Source organism: Charadrius vociferus, unplaced genomic scaffold (genome assembly GCF_000708025.1).
Source record: "Charadrius vociferus isolate BGI_N301 unplaced genomic scaffold, ASM70802v2 scaffold403, whole genome shotgun sequence".
Taxonomy (NCBI): Eukaryota; Metazoa; Chordata; class Aves; order Charadriiformes; family Charadriidae; genus Charadrius; species Charadrius vociferus.
Window position 1 is genome coordinate 319190 of NW_009647697.1, and position 19853 is coordinate 339042.

The window sequence follows — 19853 nt, forward strand, 5'->3', positions numbered from 1 at the left end:
TTAATTTTCCTTTCAGTTAGCTTGTAGTCTATTTAGGTTGCAGGTCTGGATCCTTCTTACTATGACAAATTGAGGTGGGGTGTCTAAATACCTTGTAGATTTTGAAATAGGAAGGGAAAACCTAAATACCTTAGATCTGGTCCTCGTTGCAGACAGGCGAAGGTAGAGCTCAGGCAGTTGTGGAAGTGATATATACCTAGATCTATAACCTAGAAAGGGTGTTCTATAAATTTCAGTCCGGTTAGGTTACTGTGATGAATGCGCATTTACAGGCATTAGGCAGTGGTTGTTTTTTCTTGGGGGTCATTTAGATGCGTGCTGAGAGAAAGCGTGCTGAGACAAATGGCTCGTAAGCAAGGCAGCTTCCATTTTGGGAGCTGAAGAAACTGTTGTTGATGTTAATTGGAAGGAACTAAATCAGTTTCAGTGAGCGCTCCTAAAATCCCTCAGTAACTTACACTTTAGCTAAAGATGCTTTTACTTAAGTCCAGCATCTCATTTGTTAGTTAACTTCATTTAAAGGAGAACTTACTGGGCGTCATTGGCTGGCATCTGTCAGCTTAAGACGACATCTGAAATCAATCAGTGGTTAATGAAGTCGTCTGTCCCTGCTGCCGTAGGGTGTTCAGAGGGTGTTCGACTCATCTGTCACCCGGTGTCTGCACAGGGGTGGCCTCGGGTCTCTGTGAGCACCTCTGCACTGCAAAAGGCTGTTAGAAAGAACAAAATCCACGATAGATGCATCCGTACCAGAGCAACATTGTCTGAAAAGATTAGAAGAAAGCAAAAGAATGAAGTTAGAGTTCTGGATCCAATTCTTAATTAATTTTATTTCCTCTCAGTGTTGAGCTTCTCCCTATTGCTACTTTTCTACAAAGCTAGTCCTTTTCCTTCATCAAAAAAAAACCCAAAAACAAACCTTTAAGCGAGTGGCAGCAGTGTTTCAGCTCCAAATGGAAGCGTTCTCTCCCGTTTCTGATATTTTGGGATGTATCCAGTGCTGAAGTCTAAAGTAACACAAGTGTATTGCAGGTTGGGATGTTAAAGTGGGGAATGAGTGATCAGAAGACTATGTGACTGCATTGCTTTCAGAAAAACTGTCAATTCATGTAATTGGGACCATTTTCAGGAAGGGCAGCGTGCTGTAGGAGAGCCGGCTTTAGGAGGGCTTTCTTTACTCCAGTTTTTCTACCTTGATTGGGAACGTAATTCACATGAAAGCTCGTGGTCAGCACCCTCAGAAGTGGTAAAATTGAGAGCGGAGACATGCTGGAAGATCAAATTAGTAATGCTGCCTTCCTTCGGAGTTGATTTCTCCGCTTTAGCATCTTTCATAGCAAACGGAAATAATGATTTGTGTCAATGTCCCTCAGCATGATGTGGCTGGAAGTGGCATTGACACTGCGTAGGGTAACAGCAGCATCCAAACCCGAGGCATTAGGAAGAGGGTCACTGGAAAAGATCTTATTGTATCAAATGTCCTATTTTTCTCTTGGTTTTTTTAGCTAGTGGTGGTATTTTATCATTTTCATTTCTAATGCTTTGGAGAGCATCCTAAACAAGTCTCTTTTTTTTTTTAAAAAAAAAAAAAAAGTCACTAGGTCACTGTGGGTATCGCATAAGCCATTAATTTCCATACATGTACTTGCCATGAGCCCAGAAAAAGATTCAACTTCAAGTCATGTATTTCAGTTCCCTGTAACTACTAGAATAGTAATGTTGGCAGAAGAGTTGTCCTTTCAATAGACGTTTTACTTTTTGTTGTTGTTGTTGTCTTCCTCTTTTCTCATTGTTTTTAGCCACCAGCTAAATACCTCCTGCCAGAACTGACAGCATCAGACTATGGGAAGAAGTGTGTGGTCATTGATTTAGATGAAACTTTAGTGCACAGTTCATTTAAGGTAAGTAAATTCAAAAGCGATCTCCTGCGACTTGAATCTGTCAGTGAATGTTGTAGGAACTGTTAAGCCTCTTAACGCATTAACTAGTCTTACATGCTCTCCCAGGGTGCCTGGTGGTTCTCAGTGTTACTCCTATGATTATTCATCCTAATTTAGCTGTAAGGGGAGTTACACAGACTCTGCTATGGTTTTTGACTCTGAGAAAGTCACACCGACTGCAACAAAGCCTGGAATGGTTATTGACTTTATGGCTGTACATGGTAATTCTTCCCAGAAGGACCTGTATCTTAACAGGAGCGAAATTTGTTGCCCTGACAATATGGTTGTGGTTTTGACGTTTAAATGGTACCATAGTTAGTCTAGGAGAATGGGAATTCAGCATAGCTTTATGATGGGTAGATGTACCTTAAAACAGTGGATTTTGGGTACCAGTGTCAGCTGCTGTGCTCTGCTGGAGAAGGTTGTTTTCCATGTCAGGCTGCTGTCCCGATTGCAGTAAGTATTTTCAAGTATTTGGCTTTCACAACAGGAAAGCAAATAGCATTTAGCTGTTGCTGATGAGTCAGTTATCTTGTAGAAGCAACTTTTATAACCCTTCTGAATTCAGCATGTGGTGGAAGTAGTGGTATTTTTCTATTGTTAAGTAGAGCTAAAGTTAGAATAGGAGAATTCAGAAACACAAATAACCTACGTTGGCTCAGAGTACTGGTAGTATTTCTGTTCAGCAAATGTCAGGCATGATAAAGCATCTGCTAGTTTTGTACTTTGATACTGCGGAATTTATAAGACTCAATAGTATGTTTCCTTACTAGCAGCAAGCAAGTTACCACCAACTTTATAGTCTTCTAGTTTTGGTTGCGCTCCATTTTTCACTGCTAGCATAAACTCAGTGTTTTAATCCTGCAATATTTAGTTGCCAGCATTTAAATATGCAAACCATAATTCATGTTGTGGTTAGAATTTGGCAAGGGCCTGTCTTTGTTGACTTAAAGAAGACCTTATATGGAGATACTAGAACAAATATTCCTGTGCCTCAAACTGAAATTGAGATTCTGCTCTGTCTTTATTGTGCCTAATGGTGTATAACAATTTGTGGTGGCGTACAGGAACCTCTTCACCTCCGTGCCAGATCCTCGTCTTCTATACCCAGACTGAACTTGCACTGGAGTATTTTTCAGGGGGGCTGGAAACACAGCTGAATTGGGAAGGGAGGGACCATGCCTTCCTAATTAAACGAAAGTCAAAAATAGGAAGGGAGAGCTGAATTTAAAAGTCTAAATTTACATCAAAATGATGAAGTATTAGGCTTAGTGTTGTCTGAAATGTAAAAATAAAATTTTGTCTTCTTGAGTGCTGTGGGTAACTTTGTCCTGTGATTTTTCTGTTTTTTTGAAACAAAATGAGATTCACTTTAGGTGGTTATTAATTTTTTTTAACTGTTTTCAAGAAATACATGTTTGATGGTTGACATAGTGCAAATCCTTTCTTGTAGGATTGAGGTTTGCTTTTATTGCAGACTCCTTTCATAGTGGGCTCGTTTTAATCATCCCGTTTATTGAAATGACATTTAATGGGTATTTAAATGATATTAAATAGATACTTCAGAAAAATCAAAAGGTTATTCTATGTAGTCTTGAACACTGAATAATAGTTTGTGTTAGGAAAAGAAAACTGGTCCTTTTTTCTGTGAAGTGAAGAGTATAAGGCAAACATTGAAATTTCTGCAGTACTGGAGTCTTACAGCTACGATGGCATTATGTTAGCGTGAAGCAGTAAGCGACAACCAAGTGTTGGAGGAAATGGCTTTTAGCTGTTTAGTGCCTGGAACTGTCCAGTGGTCCACCTGGATTTTGTTTCACAAAGGGAGATACTTCAGCTGAAGTAAAGCTGTTCTGGTCATCGAAAATATGATGGATTCCCAGAAGACCAGGGGCTTTAATACCTACATGCACACTGCTCGGCCTGAATAATCAAGTTACTTTTGCTGTATCTTTTAAAACATGTCTGCTCTACCAGGCAAGTCCCCGCTTTAAAGCTGTAAAAGCATACATAAATTTGTGATTTGTTGTACAAAAGGCTTTATTTAAACCACATGATGTTTTAGAATTCATAATTCGGTTACGCAATAGGCTTCATATTTCAAATGCAGATAACTTACTTTTTTTTAACACAGCCAGAGAGGCAGAGTATTTAAAGTGCTCTTTTATGAAAGCAGCAACATCTGAAGGAGGGTAATTCTTGTTTTTTTATGCCCCTGCATATTTGTGAGGCTTTAAGGAGGTACTAGTCTTTCATGTTAAGTATGTATTAAAGGAATAAATTTGGGGTGCTTTGGCAAGAGTAAAAAAGGAATAGATAGACATTATAGTTATCATTCCCATCATAAAACAATAATAGAAGCAAAAATCATAAATTATTAAATCAAAGACATGTAAACATGGTTTTATATAAAATGAATTAAACCACATGCAAGTCTGGAATGTAGTCATAGCCAAAACTGGCTGTGAAACTCTTTTTTAGAACATGTAAAACTCTGAAGCGTTCTATTAAACAGAAACGGTTCTAACCGAAGTGAAGATTTTCAATGGAAATACACTGTCGTCTTTCACGCTCTGTCTGCAGTTCCCACTCGAGGCATGTACGTGCTTCACGTGTGCAACCCCAGCAACCTTCATCCAGCAAACCGTTGCAGGCTTTTCTCCTGTCTTCCCATCATGACGAAGCACAGAACCCCAGTCCACGCTCTCTTCCTTATCGCTTGTGCCAACATGAAAACTACATAGCGCCTAAAATACAAGTGGGGGAAGCAAATACGTCGTTAAGAGTAGTTTGTTTAGTGTAACAAAGTCTAAGTGTGAGTTTTATGCGTTAGCAAAAATTAGGTTGTCTAAACAGAACGTGGTTTTCTCTGAGATCTGGTTGGTGCTGCTCCTGTTGAGAAAGTTTAGAAATAGCTGTATTTTTAACAGTGGGCTTCAAAACCTTTGCAGCTTGCAGTGACCTAGTCTTTTTCTGCTGCTACAGAATATTTACCTCGCTTAAGGGAGTCATGCATATATAAATTCTTCAAGTGCGTGCAAGTCTTCAAAGTACGCACGGAGCTGGCACCCACTTGAAAACTTTGGTGGCTGAGTCTTATTGACAGTTCATTTGGGTTTCTTTTAAGGTGAAGCTTCAGAACATGTTTGTGTACCTGTTGAGTGGCTATTAGAGATGCTGCAGAGTGTCTTCTCTGTCTGAGGGCTGGTGACGGGTGGGAGCCCCCCTCTTGTCTTTTTCAGAAGCAGAAAAGGGGATATATCTTGGAAATTGCTTGATTTCAGCTTAAAAAAAAAAATCTAGATTGTATCTGCAGGTACTTGAGGAATTCTTTAGATCACACTAGCACAGTGGTCATCAACAGGATGGAGTTTTCCAGCATCAGCTGCTCTGGAGGTTTGGTTGTCGGTACTGGTTGGTCAGGACGGGTGGATTCAGTGTAGCTTCTCACTTGCCCTCTGGCACAGCACTTGCAGACGTCGGATCAAACCATCTTCCTTATTAATGACTTCGCTGCTCAGAGAGGTTGCTGCCCTCTGTATAAATTCCTACAGTCCCTTTGCTCTCCTCGTAGGAAAGTCATTTGACAGTGGAATTAGAATCGCATTTTTCCAGGGAATGGGATCAAAGTGATGCTGTCAGCTTAGTACTGCAGGATTCTTTTTTCTACTGTTTTTCACAGAGCACCTGTTTAGGCATAGCAATTTGATCTGCTTCTCAGTCTCTTCCCCTTGGCTGCTTCTCTGCTTTCTTGGCGCCCCCTCGTCCCCCCGAATGGATTTGAAGACTGTTTCTAGTCTTGCAGATTCTTCAGGGGCACCTCCTTGGTGGTACTTGAGATCAGTCTGTTGGCTGATGCAGAAAACCAGGTGGGAAAGTCTGTGCAAGTCTGATAGAGCTGAGTGAAGATGTTTTCCAGCCTTAGTAATGCCATACCAGTTACCAGCCAAACTACTCCCAGCCTTCGTTTCAGGCAGTTAGCCACGAAGCATATTGTCTGTTCATCAGTCCGGTTAAAACTATATTTGGCAGCTCTGTGTCTCAGCCATTTCCAAGCTGCACATCATCGGGTGAGTTAAAAACTTCAGCTGGGCATGCTTACATGATTTTTTTTCTTTTCATCTCAGACGTAACGCGTGAGCCGTCCCAAAGGATTCTGCCAAGTTTGATGTCCATTTGAACTTGTAAACATTGTTAGCAGTGTGTTCCCCAACTGCCGCTACTACTGCCTAGCCAAGATTAGACTATGTACTCTTGAGCTGTCTGCAAGGACATTTCTGCTTTCCAAAACAATTTTACCTGACCAACAGTTTCTCCCAGTAAAGAAAGAAGTTGTATTCAGCAGGCTGGAAGAATGGATTCAAGGCCTTGGCCAGAGTGTGCCTGCTCTTCCCTTTTGAATTAAAATGCAGTTTTACATGAGATTAATTTGATTGGCACAGCATGTTCTTTTGAGGTATCGCGTCTTGAGAGTCATTCAACTGTATGACTTGTCTTGCTGCAGCTCCTGATTCAAATATGACCTTTATGTATTACTTTTACCACTCTCTTTATTTTTAATTAATTATTAATTGATGACCCAGAGCAGAATAATTGAAGCACATAGCTGAATTTCTTTGTCATCATCCACACAGACTTGATGAAAGAGTTATCCAAATAAATTTTTTTTTATCCTGGTAGTGGGGGTTATTCAAGTGGTAAAGTATATTATGTTGTATGAAGCTTAATAAGATGAGGGAAGAAGGAAACGCAGTATCCGGTGAACGTGGCTGCGTGAGGCTTCTGACTTGTATGTGGAAAGGGCACAAGTGCAGAGTGCATTTGTGTAATTAATAATGCTTACTAACTTGTTCCTGAGAAGTAAGTACTCTTCTCTTTTACACCTCTGAAATTTTACCTCTAACGATCATATTTTTAACGTTGATTTATTTCCTTGTCATTCCTTCCAGCCAATTAGCAATGCTGATTTCATCGTTCCTGTTGAAATTGATGGAACCATACATCAGGTAAGCGCTGGTGTTCCTTTAGCGTTGTTCTAGTAGTGGAACGGTCCTCAGTGTCCCAGAGCGTTCTCTTTCTCCTTTTGCTGCTTTACGTTTGATAATTTGTCCTTTTGCAAAATACAAAAGCTGTGTTCTCTGGAATGGACCATCCAGACAGCCGTCCCTGTTTGATCGGGTATGTAGTTTCTAACGACTAAATCTCGATTTTAACTTTTTCAGTTCTCCGGGATCTCTCTCTCGGGGCTTCAATACTTGTCTCTTTGTCAATTTTAAAACGTTTTCAAGCAGGATCTAAGGACGGGTTTTCAAACGTTGCTGGGCCCAGAAAAAACTACTTGAATACTGCGTTTCTCATTCCCTCCGCAGACAAACGGGACATAAGTTGGCTTTAATGTCTGTTGGTAGTTCATATGGACAAAGCTTTATAAAAGTATTAAGGAAGAACAGACATTTCTTCAGTTTTTGTGGCCATCTATGTTTAAGTTCTGTTCTCTTTTCTTTCTGTAAGTAATTTAAGTTCCTCTGATAGGACTTTTTTTATACACTTCAGCATCTTTAAAAGGTCCGGACAAAATTGCAAGGAGACTAATTTTTATGTCTTACTCTTTAAGAACTTCACTTAAGACTGTGAAATGGTTTTCAGTAAATGCAAAACACCCATAATTTGAAAATCAGTCCCCTTCATGTATCTTTGCGTGGTGTCTTTAATCAGTAGTCATTTCTGAAAACGTTAAATGAAATAAATTACAGTGCCGTAAATTTTCCTCTTCAGACAGACACTAAAGTTCTTGCTGGAGATGGGTTTTACTGGTTAATGTGAAGTTGAGCCTTTCTGATGTATGAATCTTGCAAATAGTCTGAAACTTCTTTTGTTGATTGTTGTAGGTTAGAGATAATGCAGTTATTGAGTTGCAAATCTTCCCTGTGTGTAATTTAATGGAGATTCTAAATACTTTAATTTTTTAAATATTATCTTTTATATGGATTATTTTTACTTGGACAAACAGGTTCGTATTTTGACCTTGGAGCAATTGATAGATCATAAAGTCAGTTCATAGTTTTGTTTGATTTCCTGTTATGAAACAATCCGTGTGATTGTCACTCTTTAAATAATTGCTAAATACGTCGGTGGACTGAAACATGTTTTAAAGTGATAGTTGTTTGACAGCTTCTACACTGTCCCTGTTTTATGTAGAAAAATTCAATATCTGCAGTACTGAAACCTGTAACGTTCACCAGAGCTGAATGCTTAAAACATGTAAGGGATGTTTTGGGAGATTTATATTGTGATACTCTCTGTCTTCGTTTGATGTGGGCTTTAATTGTGTTTGGTGCTGTGATGGCGACATTTTCTCTCCGAAGACTTTCTTGAATGCTTTTGAAAGGGAATAAAATAGGTTGCCTAACAATTTTGAATGCTTTAGGATTGTGATCACTTAGCTTGTCAAGATTATATATTTACGTTTTGAAACAAAACCGAATAAAAGACTATTTGGGCTTTACAGCCAGGCACTTCAAAAGCCTGTTGCTTTTCCATTCCCTGCTGCAGGCTTTCAGATTTGTCACCAAACGTAATGCAGCTGGGCACTCAAGTGCCAGTGACTGGGTGTGGGGGGGAAAAGAACCCCAAAACACCTGGTCAAAGGGGAGTGGATTTGTCCATAGCCTAAACATGAACGGGAGGAAGGCTGCTCTTGATGGAGAAGGTCAAGTGATGTTAGTCTCTGTGCTTTGCTCCTGTGTAATCTGTAAGAAATTGCTTAATCTCTTTGTATTTCAAGTTTTTAGTCTCTAAAACAGGTAAAAATCTGAGTCGGATCTGGGTGGTTGGAGTGAAGTTAATTGTCAGGAATTTGTAATCTTTGAAGTAAAGGTCATTTATACGGTATGCAGAACAGGCAGTCTGGGGCTTCTGCAGGCGAAGTAATGTACTAGCATCCAGCAATCTTTTTTAACTGTGATAATCTGAAGGGCAAAAGCGGACATTCTGGCTGAGTCTGAGTGTTAACACAGGCTGTAGAGCTTTGACAGCCAGTTTCCACTTCAAACCTGTAATTTTTTATTCATTTAGAGCATAAACTGAACAGGTATCAGCAATTTTTATTTGTCAGACTTTGTTGTCTGTGTAATGCCCGTCCATTTTCTTCAGCAGTTTATATACTCAAAGATTAATCGTTGGCATTGGGAAATACTTCCACCTGTTAAAAATATCACAGGATATGTGAATTGTTGTGGAACCACACTGTCCATAGCACGTATCCCGACCTGCTTTACCAGTAAGCCTGGTATCTTATCGAGCAGGAGATTGTCTGACAGAGTAGTGATGTACTTGAGCTCTGCCTTAGAACCCCGTGCAAAAACAAACGGAGAGCACCAGTTCAGAAGTGCCCATTCAGGAAAAAATTTGAAATCACACGAGATTCTTTGGATCGCATATACCAAAAACGCAAGCTGTAGCAAATTCAATTGCTGTACGCTTGGAAGAGTTTTGAGACTGACTTATCTAACGAGTTTTGTTCGTGGTAAATGCTGTGGTGTTTTTGTTGTGCAACAGCGGTATTCAAAAAAGGCTGTCTTTAGTTCGGGGCGTTTATTTTCCCTTATGTCGTTTATAATCCAAAGGTCAGAGAGACTCTCGTTCTTCTATAGGGAGGACAATTCAAATCATCATCTTAAAGGCTGCTCGGGTAAACCAGCTTCCCTAGATTAAAAAATAGCTTTTTCTGAACAGCCCTTGTCCCTCTCGCATCTTTCTTTAGTTTAATTTCCCTTGTCTTTAGAAAGGATTCATCATTTTTAATTTAGAAGGAAATAACTCATGTGAAGGTACCTCTCTTTCCTTCTGTTGTGGGTCTTAGACGCCTGCAGAGACTGTGCCTGTGTACAGGGCAGCTAAAGTTACGGGAGATGAATCCCACGCTTTGTGTTGGGAACGATGGCACAGATACAAAAGGGCAGTTCTAACGCAAGCTGACACTCTTCTGGCCAGTTCTCTCATTTCTCTCTGCTTTTCTGAATAAAAGGAAATCGGAGCTGGCCCCCTGCTTTACCAAATTGTAAGTGAGAAACTGGGGGAAATCCAGTGGAATGTGTCGCAACTGAGAGTGCACTTCAGAGGAAGTCTATTGAGGATGAAAGTAGTGGCTGGAGAAAAGATGTTCAACCTGTTTGGTACCCTTGAAATAACTTCTGCAAGAACACGTCCTTTCTTTTGGAGCGTGCTATCCATTTAACAAGTGCAGAGCAATCACAACCCCCTGATGAGAAACCGTGTGTTAAATATAGCTTTAATCCCTAACGTAAAGATTTTTAGGGTATGATGGTCCTTTGGCTTTTTATCCAAATTGGCTTGCAATGCCTCTGTGCCTTGTTGTCGGTGTCAGAGTAAAGAGGGCAGCCAGTTTGCTTTGGTGTTACTTGGAATTTCGTTCTTGAATGTAATTTGTGTGTTAAGCGAGCGAAACAAGTTTTTAAGTGTTTGTTTGTTGTTGGGTTTTTTTTAATTCAATTGCTTATTTTTAGTTGTTGAAAGCAAAGTAAATGTTTGGCATGTATGCTTTGAACGTAATGTACAAAATGTTTTTTATTGGTGGGGGAAAACCCTGTTCCAATAATAAACTTTCTTCCTATAAAGGACTAAATTCCTTCATTCTCCTATGGAAGGCTGTGGCCTGGTTCAAGTAATCCAGGATAGGCTGTATCCGTTCCAGTTGGCCTATTCTTGGTTACTTGCACTGGGAGGCAGCCACAACTGTGCGAACCAGAAAGACGAGGCTCAAGGACGTGTGTTATTTTCTGCTCACGAATAAAGAAGATGCAAACCGGGAGCTCGAGTTGTCATGGGCACATTTCTGTGTCATTACTTGAAGATTTCTTCATTGTAAAGCTGGTTTTGAAAGGCAACGCTTTGTGTCCTATTAAATTGATAAAAATTGAGCGGGGTTTCTCTTTTGGTTTACAAATACTGAGTCTTTTTAGGTTAAGACTGCTTTGAGATATAGAAAATGTATGTGGAAATACCAAATGCTCAAAGACAATTAAAGATAATTACTTGTGTTCTGCCCTTAGCAGCTGTAAGTACAGAATCCTGTGAAAACATGCCTAGTGCCTGATTTGTGCCTTAACGTTTTAAGAGTAAGGTTCATTTTAAATAAAATAAATAAAAAAAAAGACTGTATTCCCCTAAATGCTAACTGTGATAAGGAAGAAATTAGTGAGCATACAATACAGAAAAAACTGGAGAGTTTTCTTTTTTTTTAATGCCCTGAAGACAGTATATAAATCTCAGAAAAATGCCAGGAGCCAGTTAGTCTAGAGACTTAAACTGAAGACATCAGGCAACGGAGGAAAAAGCCAAGCCACAAATAACCATGCAGCATTGAGATGCGAGTCCAGCCACTGACAAAGTAAAGGGGAAAAAATTCCAAGCGAGGAGGAAGAGGAGAAAAGAGCTGCACTGTCAGCTGAAGAAAGCGTTTTATGGGAAGTAAACCAAAAAAGATTTTGTAGCCCAGGATACCAGTACACTTGCAGTTGCTTCCAGGATCTAAGTAGGACTTCTCAAAAAAAAAAAAAAAAAAACTTCAAGGGGAATAACCATGCAGAGTATAAAAATATGTTGTTTTGCCAAAAAAAAAAAAAAAACACTTTGAAAAAAAAAATATGAATGTGAAGGAGTTGGGGCTTTTTAGAGAGGGAGAGAATTAAGGGGAACATTTGGTGAGATCTCATCCTAAGAGATCACATTTATTATTAATACGGCGTTTAGCATGAGGAGCGAATCTGTTGGCCAGAGCCCAATAAGTAAGATTTGAAGCAAAAGAGCGAGAGAAACTCAAGTAACCCAAGTAGAGGAGGTTGAGGGCACTCCGTGGTGGATCAGGAGATCTAAACTGCAGAAGGGAGACAATACCTCTTACAATGCTGAGTACTTAGAGCCAATACTGACTAGTTGCAGTATTAGGAGAGCTACAAACTGCCAAAAGAAGCGCATATTGCAAATACTTGCTTTTATAAGCCCCCTCCTGTCCGCAAGCCCGTGGTGAAGGAGCTCTCGGGCCGTAGCTGCTGGGTTGATTTACTGTAGGCTGTCGTTATGGGGGAGGTGGGTTATGTTGCAAGCAGCAAAGTTCACATCCTTGGCTTGGAGTTTGTAATTACATTCCAAGTGGAAATACTTCACCGACACAGGCATAGATAGGGATAAAGAGCAAAGAGGAGACTTCTTTTGCTGTGGCTGAAAAACACGAGGTTTTAAAAGGGAAATTAATACTAAATTCCAGCACTTTCTATCCAAGAGACTGTAAGACTCTGGGGCATCCCTTTTGTGTCCTCAAAAATAAGTGTAGGGATATCATTTAAGGCTCAAGAATTAAGAACTTCGTTACTTCGAGTAACTCGCATCCTGCTGTCTTTCCTGGAGTCAGTCTCTCTGGGTACCCAAAGACAGAAGGACTGCAACTGTCTTTCTACCTCGGTCGTTAAAAAAATTTGAAGATACACTTTGGAAAGAAAATACTACAAAACAACTTTGTGTAGTAAGATTTAAGTGAAAAATTAATTGCATTGTTATGGGAGAGGAAATTACTTGGCTTATGCCTAGTGAAATACAGGAAGCTTTGCTGTAATTAATTATCTGTAAGGAGAGCAGCGTTGAAGTACATCTGTTAACTGTCTTTAATTCATGAAATGTCGCATTTATTTGAGTGGTTAGGTGCTGCTGTGGTTGTTTAGAAAAATAACAATTTATAACCCAGATTTATTTTTTTATCTGTATCAAAGTTTGACTGTATTGTTTGAACTTGAGGGGCCAGAAATAGTGTAGCTAAACTTCATAGAAACAACTTAAAGCAGATCAATTCTTCTTCCTGTGACCTATATGCTGCATAAAGTAAAGTGGAAAAGTAATTAACATTTCTGCGTCATTAAGGTACAGCTCCATATATGTTTTTAGTAAAACTTTTCTTTCAGGTTTAGGTTTTCAGTTTCAAGTCCCTATTACGCAACTTTTTTTCTTCTTTTCCTAAAGGCTTTCATTGTTACATTTCAGTTCAAGCTGGCGTTTCCATACTTTTCTCTTCCAGACTTTTTCTCTGGGTTCCTTATGGTTTTTTTACCTCTTTATTAATATGAATCTAGTAAAATACATACAATTAATCTAGTTTTCCATATCAGAGAAACGAATTCCTGAAATTGCATCAGTCTGGCAATTCCTCCTGAATTCAGTTCTACGCCAGGCTTCTCCACTTGAAGTTTCCAGTATTAAGGATTATTTGCCAAACGGAGGAGATAAAATGCTGCCAGTGTTTTCTCTCAAACTTGTAATCTAACTGCAAACAAGATAGATAAATATTTTTCAAGCAGACTCCCCTCTTCAGCTTCCCAGTATATTGGAAACTACTCGTGAGCTTTCTGAGCAGCAGTTATCTTATCTCGGTATTTTCTGTGAACGCAAATCATCTTGCTTGCTCTGAAAAGAGAGGCGAGGAGGAGGCTCTAATATCTATTAATCAGGTTGTTGACAGTAGGCAGCCGAGCTGCCTGGATGGTTGTCAGTGCAAAAAGACAAGGTAGCGCGGCTGGAACCGAGCTGCTCAAGAGGAGAGAGATCCCGAGTATTTGCCGTCTTTGTGGCAAGGTCACGGTAGGAGATGCTGTAGACTTTGCCACCAGATTTTGCAAGCAGCGTTCGCTAGATGTTCTGCGTGGTGCTGTGAAGGTTTTTGGTGAAAGCTCTCTGCAGAGCCGGCTGACTGATAACTATCCCTAGTGAGATACGGTACTTAGCGTCTGGAATTTAAAAAATGAAAGAATTAGCCACAGGAAGAAAACAGTTCCCTATTGTGCAATTCTTGTCATCATAGAGGTTTCATCAGATTTGTTCCCTCTGTAAAGCTCTTCAGCACTGAAGACACCAGCACCAAAATCATTTCAGCTGAGAGACCTGAATCCTTGCTTCTTGAGAAGCCCTACTGTCTCGCTTTGCCTTTAATGAGATTTTTTCAAGAAGCATCACTCCAGATGATGCACAGTATTTGCAATTGCATAATCAGCATGGGTCTTGGCAGCCCGTGCATTCAAATTTCTCATTATTGCATGTCTACTTTTATCTTGTATACCTTTTTTTTTTTCTTTCAACATTTCATTTGAACTGCTTCCATGTTAACTTTTGTTTCTTTAAGTGTTAGGATTACAAGAGTGTTCGGGGTGGTATTTTTTTTTTTTCCTCTCCTTTTACCTTCAACACCATTTCACCTAAATAGTCATTGTCATTCCAGGTTTATGTATTGAAACGACCACATGTGGATGAGTTTCTTCAGAGGATGGGAGAGCTCTTTGAATGTGTACTCTTCACAGCCAGTCTAGCCAAGGTTTGTTCCTCTCTTCATCATGTTAGCCCTTATGGTGCTGGTCTGTGAGCTTTTGGTTGGGTTTTCTATGGATAATTATTTCCACAGTTGGTACTATCTTAATTTTTCCCCTTCTTTTCTGCTTCTTTGTCTGACAGTGTGTACTTTGTCTGCTAGTGTGTGGGTAAGTGTTTCCATGGTAACACCATCACATATGGGCTTGTCTCATAATGTAGCCTCCATGCATTGCTCATAATGCCAATATGAAAGGCTTACAAGTTACCATGGTTATAGTGAGAAATTAGAACAAATAGCCTGCGAGTAAAGCAGTATATTAAAGCTGGGCATGAAATAAAATAGACTGTATTTAACGCTATCTACATGATCAACCAGTGATTCAGAAATTTACTGCATATGAAAATTGGGAACACGTTTTTGTTCTGTCAAGGTGCAATTGCAATCTGGAGTTAGCAAATGGACACTGTAAAGCTTGAAACGTGAATGGGAATATTTTGTGCCCTCTGGTCTCCAGTAGCAGTAGTACCTCGTAGGTAGTTTTGTGGTAGACGTTACAGTAGTAGACATCTTAAGTTCTTCACTTCCTTTGATGTATTGTAATTGTGGTGTCTTGTTTGTAAAATTATATTGATTGTTTCTAAATAATAGTCTAGCGTAGTGAGCTACTCCAACCTAATGTAGATGGTGGAAGGGGGTGGGACCCTCTTTGATCTGATACAGTGCTGCCTTACCAGAGGATCCTTCCCTATACTCTGTTTGCCGTGTTCTGTTTGGTCACGTTGTGAAAATCCTAAATAACGGAACAATTTCGTGCTGCAGTTAGGTGCCTAGCAGTTTTCGTAGTCAAGAGGTGTTTGATTTCAACATCAGTTTTGTTTCTCAGTTTAAAATATAGGAAATAGTAACTCCTGTCCTGCAAAAATAAGTTATAAGTGCCATTTTCAAGTACACACCTATTTCACATTCTGGTTTATTTGGATACTTTTACTTGGACAGTTTGTATCAATTGCGGGGTTCTAAGGTCTGCCTCACTTAAAGTATCATCTTATATACAAAATCAGAATTTCCCAGTATTGTACATGGGTTTTTTTCCTAATAACATCTTTATCTAATCTTTTACGGCCCAATTATGCAATTTGGTTATCTTAAGATTCTTAATTCTGTGGCTCCATGGGCATCATTTGAAAAAGCTGCATTAAGCTCAGATGCCTTCATTGCAGTTTATTTTCAGAGGCACATGGAGATGAATCAGCAGTGGAAATGGCTTCATATAGATTTTCTGTTGGCGTTGGTCGGTTTGATGGTAATGTTAGGTGAGATCTCTGGATCCATTACTTTCTAGGGTAACTACAAGTTGGCCCTAAGAGTAAAACCTAAGTGAAAAACTGCAGAAAACATTAGAGTGCAAGTTAGCCTTCCACAGAAAGATAACCGTCCTACTTGTGTGTTATCTCTCTATTAATCACTTCAGGTTTGCAGGCATGTAAGTTAATTAACAAGGAGCGGGAAGAAAATGAAGGAAGGGCATTTTAGCTGAAATGACTTTGGGGTCTCTTCTTTGTATAGTTCTGTGAATTAGCCTTATTTACACACTGCTAACTTCGTGTTTCTGACTTCTGTTTTTAAGTATGCAGACCCAGTAGCCGACTTACTGGATCGCTGGGGTGTGTTCAGGGCACGGCTCTTTAGAGAATCCTGTGTTTTCCACCGAGGAAATTATGTGAAGGATCTGAGTCGACTGGGACGTGAGCTGAGTAAAGTTATTATAGTAGATAATTCTCCTGCATCTTACATCTTCCATCCTGAAAATGCAGTAAGTGTTCTTACTATTTGAAGTACTCAAGCGTAACTTTGTCTTTCAGGTCCTTGCCCAGCCTTTATGATTCAGAAAATAGCCTTTTAGAATGCTAACTGTGCTAGTTTCTGTATTTTCTTAGACGGCAGGTAGGTTCTAGTATTCACTGCCGAACAGTGACTGACTACGGCAAACTGATCTTGACAGCGTGTCATAGTCATGACTGTTCATCTGCTTTCGGTTTTAGCTTTTGGCATGAAGCCCACCAGTTTTGAGAACTCACAAGTGGTATAGAACCTGCGTAGCTAACCTCGCTCTACAAAGTGAAGCTGCCCTCCAGCATAGTTTTTGTTCTTCGGAGTGGTGATTACAGAAAGGATGGTTTACTTGAACTGCTTTTGGTGCTCCATCTTTTTTTCATTGTGTGAATGAAAATATTTTATTAGACAAGATAATTAATGTTTTACTGGTTACAATCCGAGTTCTGTATTTGTGGCTAAGGGGAAGAAAAAAAATCAAGATCCTGTTGTGTTATGCTTCTCCCTTCAAGTATTTTTGTGATAACTTGCTTCATAATTAGAAATGTTAGTTAACAAGTTCATTAAGCTTTAGGAATAAGGACAAAAGGCAGGCAACAGTACTTCAGAGGAGATAAATTAGGAGCAGTGCACATTTTCACTGTGTGTTTTCGTATCTGCTCCAGAAGCTGCGATGGAATTGTCTGGCACTTGCTCCAGCCATTGCTGCAATCAGTACAGATGCTCACATCTGTTTTGTAGCTGCCAGGATAGCAAGCTGGAACTCCCCTTAGATCTCCTGACTTTTAAACAACCAGGCTGTGCAATGCTTTCTTTGATGTTTTTAGGCTGCCTTTTTTTGTGAACTGTTGAAATTAGCGTAGGAAATCTTTATTAGGGACACTGTTTTGCATGGTCCTACCTCTCTGGAATAACTTTCTTTTTTTCTTTTTTTCTTTTTTTTTAACATGAGCTATTTATCTTGCAGCAATCAGATTTTAAGTTCAGATCTTAATACTGTGATGCCCTAAATGATTGGGTGAAAACATTTTTCTGGTTGGTGCCACACATGGTTTAAAGGTGCTATTTATAATGACCAGGAGCTGTAGCTCTAATTTTATGTTCATAGTTAAAATTAAAAACCTGATCCAGATCGTCATTTGGTATCTCGGAATTCACTGCCAAGAAAATAATGAGCTGTAGAAATTTGGGAGATGAAATTAAGGGCCTTGTCAGAGCGGTTTAATCATGGATAGAAAAGTGCTGTTAGCTAACTGATATCAGAGTCTCTGCAGAAAGCAGTGTTTGTGACGAGATCCAAGATAGTCTTTAAAAGACCTCAGTGTACTTCCATAGTGAAGATACACAGAACTCCTTTCCCAAATCCAGCCCACAGATTTAAGAATTTTTATTATGTGCATTATTTTCTGAACCCGCTCTCCAGGTCTTATATATTAATCAGAGAAGTGTTCTGTAGTCGCTGTTTAAATATTTCCTCCGCAACCTCGTGCCAGAAGGGGTTGGTGCTGCATGCCTGTGTTTAGTGACTCACACTCATAATACTTAGGGGGAGGGGGGAAATTTGCCTGTAAATAAAGTGTCGGTACAGCTTTATAACCCGTATCTTCCTTCCCGTCTATTCTGAGTATCGAGGAGGCAGAGCAAATCGAGCTGCCCAGTGTTGGGTCGTGCAGGTTGCCTGGATGTGCAGGAGAAGGTCAGCCACATGTCAACTCTTTTTTGAAAGGCCAAGTGTTTTGTAGTTGGATTTGGGGTTGATGTTGGACTTGAACCTGATCCTCTGCTTGAACGCTAATGACTTCCGTAACGCAGTTCGCCTTACTGTGATGGCGATGAGTATTACAGGACATCTACGTAGGCAAAACTCACCTGTTCTCCACATCGTCATATTTACTGGTTGCTTTGTTTCAGGTGCCTGTGCAGTCCTGGTTTGATGACATGACAGACACAGAGCTGCTAGATCTTATTCCTTTCTTTGAAGGACTAAGCAAAGAGGAAGAAGTTTACAGTATGCTTCATAAACTCTGCAACAGGTAGCCCTTAACTTTGACTGACTTCTGCTACTAGATTGCAGTTGCTAGAGGCTGTCTCCATCTTTTTCAGCTCTTTCAAATGTAAGCTTTGGGGAGGTCGCCCCTGTCAGAAGTGCTACTCTTGATCTTCCTGTTACATTGGACACGAAGGACAATCATGAGTGATGCTATTAAGCCTTCAGAAGCCTGACTCCTAAGGTCATGTGTTCAGACTACTTTTTTAAAGGAAAAAAAAAAAAAAAAGAAGCTATTTTAAATGGGACTCTTTTAATGAATTTCATAAATGGACATCTTTTACTGGATCAGCTTTTCTTAAAACATGCCAAAAAAGAAGCTTGTATTTCAGCAGTTGAATTTCTCTCCCTTTCTTCCCCTCCCACTATGCAGACAATTTTACCCCCCTGCTTAGAGCAGTTGACCTGACTCTGAATTTTTTCTTACAGAATGAAGTGCCTTTTTGAATGTTATTTTAAGATAAAAATTCATTTTTGTATAAGACGTATTTCCAGACATCTTTTAGTCTTGTATTGTCTAAATGCTTTAAAAGGAAAAAGGAAAAATTTTATAGAGCACTGTAATATATAACAAAGGAAAAAGTTGAAACAAAGATGCTGGGTTCCTGTCTCCACAGTGACATTAAGATGTATTACATTTTGTCATGCTCAGAAGGTTTAAGCGTTTGTGGGAGGGGTGATTTGGGTTAATTACATGGTTATTTCACTGATATGATTTTGGGCACAGTTTTGAACATATCTGCAGTTGTTTGAGTATTAGGGAATGATGGCATTGAGAAAATAAGGTGGCTGAGAGATCTAAAGCACCTTTTAGTCTAGACAGATTAAGTTCTATTGTCTCTGCTTACGCACAACTGCCATGCCTCTTGTTTTTTGGAAAACCATTATCTTGGGAGAATGTGGAGGAGATCTATTTATTAGTTTAAGATTCTTTTCTTAAAAAAACCCCATCTGGGTAAGCTGGATCTGTATTGAGCTGTTTGGAGTACTTTTTTCTTTTAATTGCTGCTACTGTATACTCACCAAATGGAGTTGACCATCGGCTGTTATACTGTTTTTGCCACTGTGCCTGTGCTATGAAACATTTTCTGTAAGCTGCAAACTTGGGCAATAAATAAAATGCAGGCTTCATAACCCACCCCTACGTATTAATCCTAAGGTATTTGATATACCAGAAAACTCAGTTAAAGGTGACCTGCAAAGGAAAATTCTTTTAATTGGGGTGAAGCCCTCTCCTTACTTTGTATATAAAAATGCAAAAAGTATTTTTCCCAAATCTCCGATTTGTTTTTCTTCTCCCTCAAGGTGGAAGGTACAGATTGGGAGCTTTATTGAGTCTTGCTAGAAGGGCAGAAGGTACTAACCTGGACTGAAAGTGGTCCTCTGGCTTTGGAGTTGAGTACGTCTCATCTCTGACTCTGAGAACCTGCTTAGCATCTTCTGCCGTGTCATTGGTGCCCTTTTAAAATAATAACTTTTAAATATTTTAAGCCTTTGAAGAACAAGGCACACATTATTTTTTTTTCTTCCTTTTCAGTGTCACCTTTTAATTATTTTCCGCACCAGAAATCTACAAACGCAAAAATCACAGCTATGTTTGGCTGTCATCAGAGAAAGCTAAATAGAGTAGTTGGTGCTTTTAATTAGCCTAGTGCTAAATTCT

At 39.5% G+C, this 19853-nt stretch overlaps 1 protein-coding gene across 3 annotated transcripts in view; it reads left to right on the forward strand.

The window, feature by feature from the left end:
* CTDSPL (CTD (carboxy-terminal domain, RNA polymerase II, polypeptide A) small phosphatase-like) overlaps positions 1 to 19539 on the forward strand; it is an 82519-nt gene extending 62980 nt beyond the window's left edge. For 2 of the 3 annotated variants that reach the window (XM_009881489.1, XM_009881490.1), the window contains 5 exons: positions 1800 to 1901; positions 6890 to 6946; positions 14221 to 14313; positions 15938 to 16123; positions 18055 to 19539. In XM_009881489.1, coding sequence (XP_009879791.1) covers positions 1800 to 1901; positions 6890 to 6946; positions 14221 to 14313; positions 15938 to 16123; positions 18055 to 18180 — 564 coding nt within the window. In that variant the 3' untranslated portion in view covers positions 18181 to 19539. The remainder of the gene's footprint in view (positions 1 to 1799; positions 1902 to 6889; positions 6947 to 14220; positions 14314 to 15937; positions 16124 to 18054) is intronic. The other variant, XM_009881488.1, reaches the window with a different exon arrangement.
* Positions 19540 to 19853: the final 314 nt, after the last annotated feature.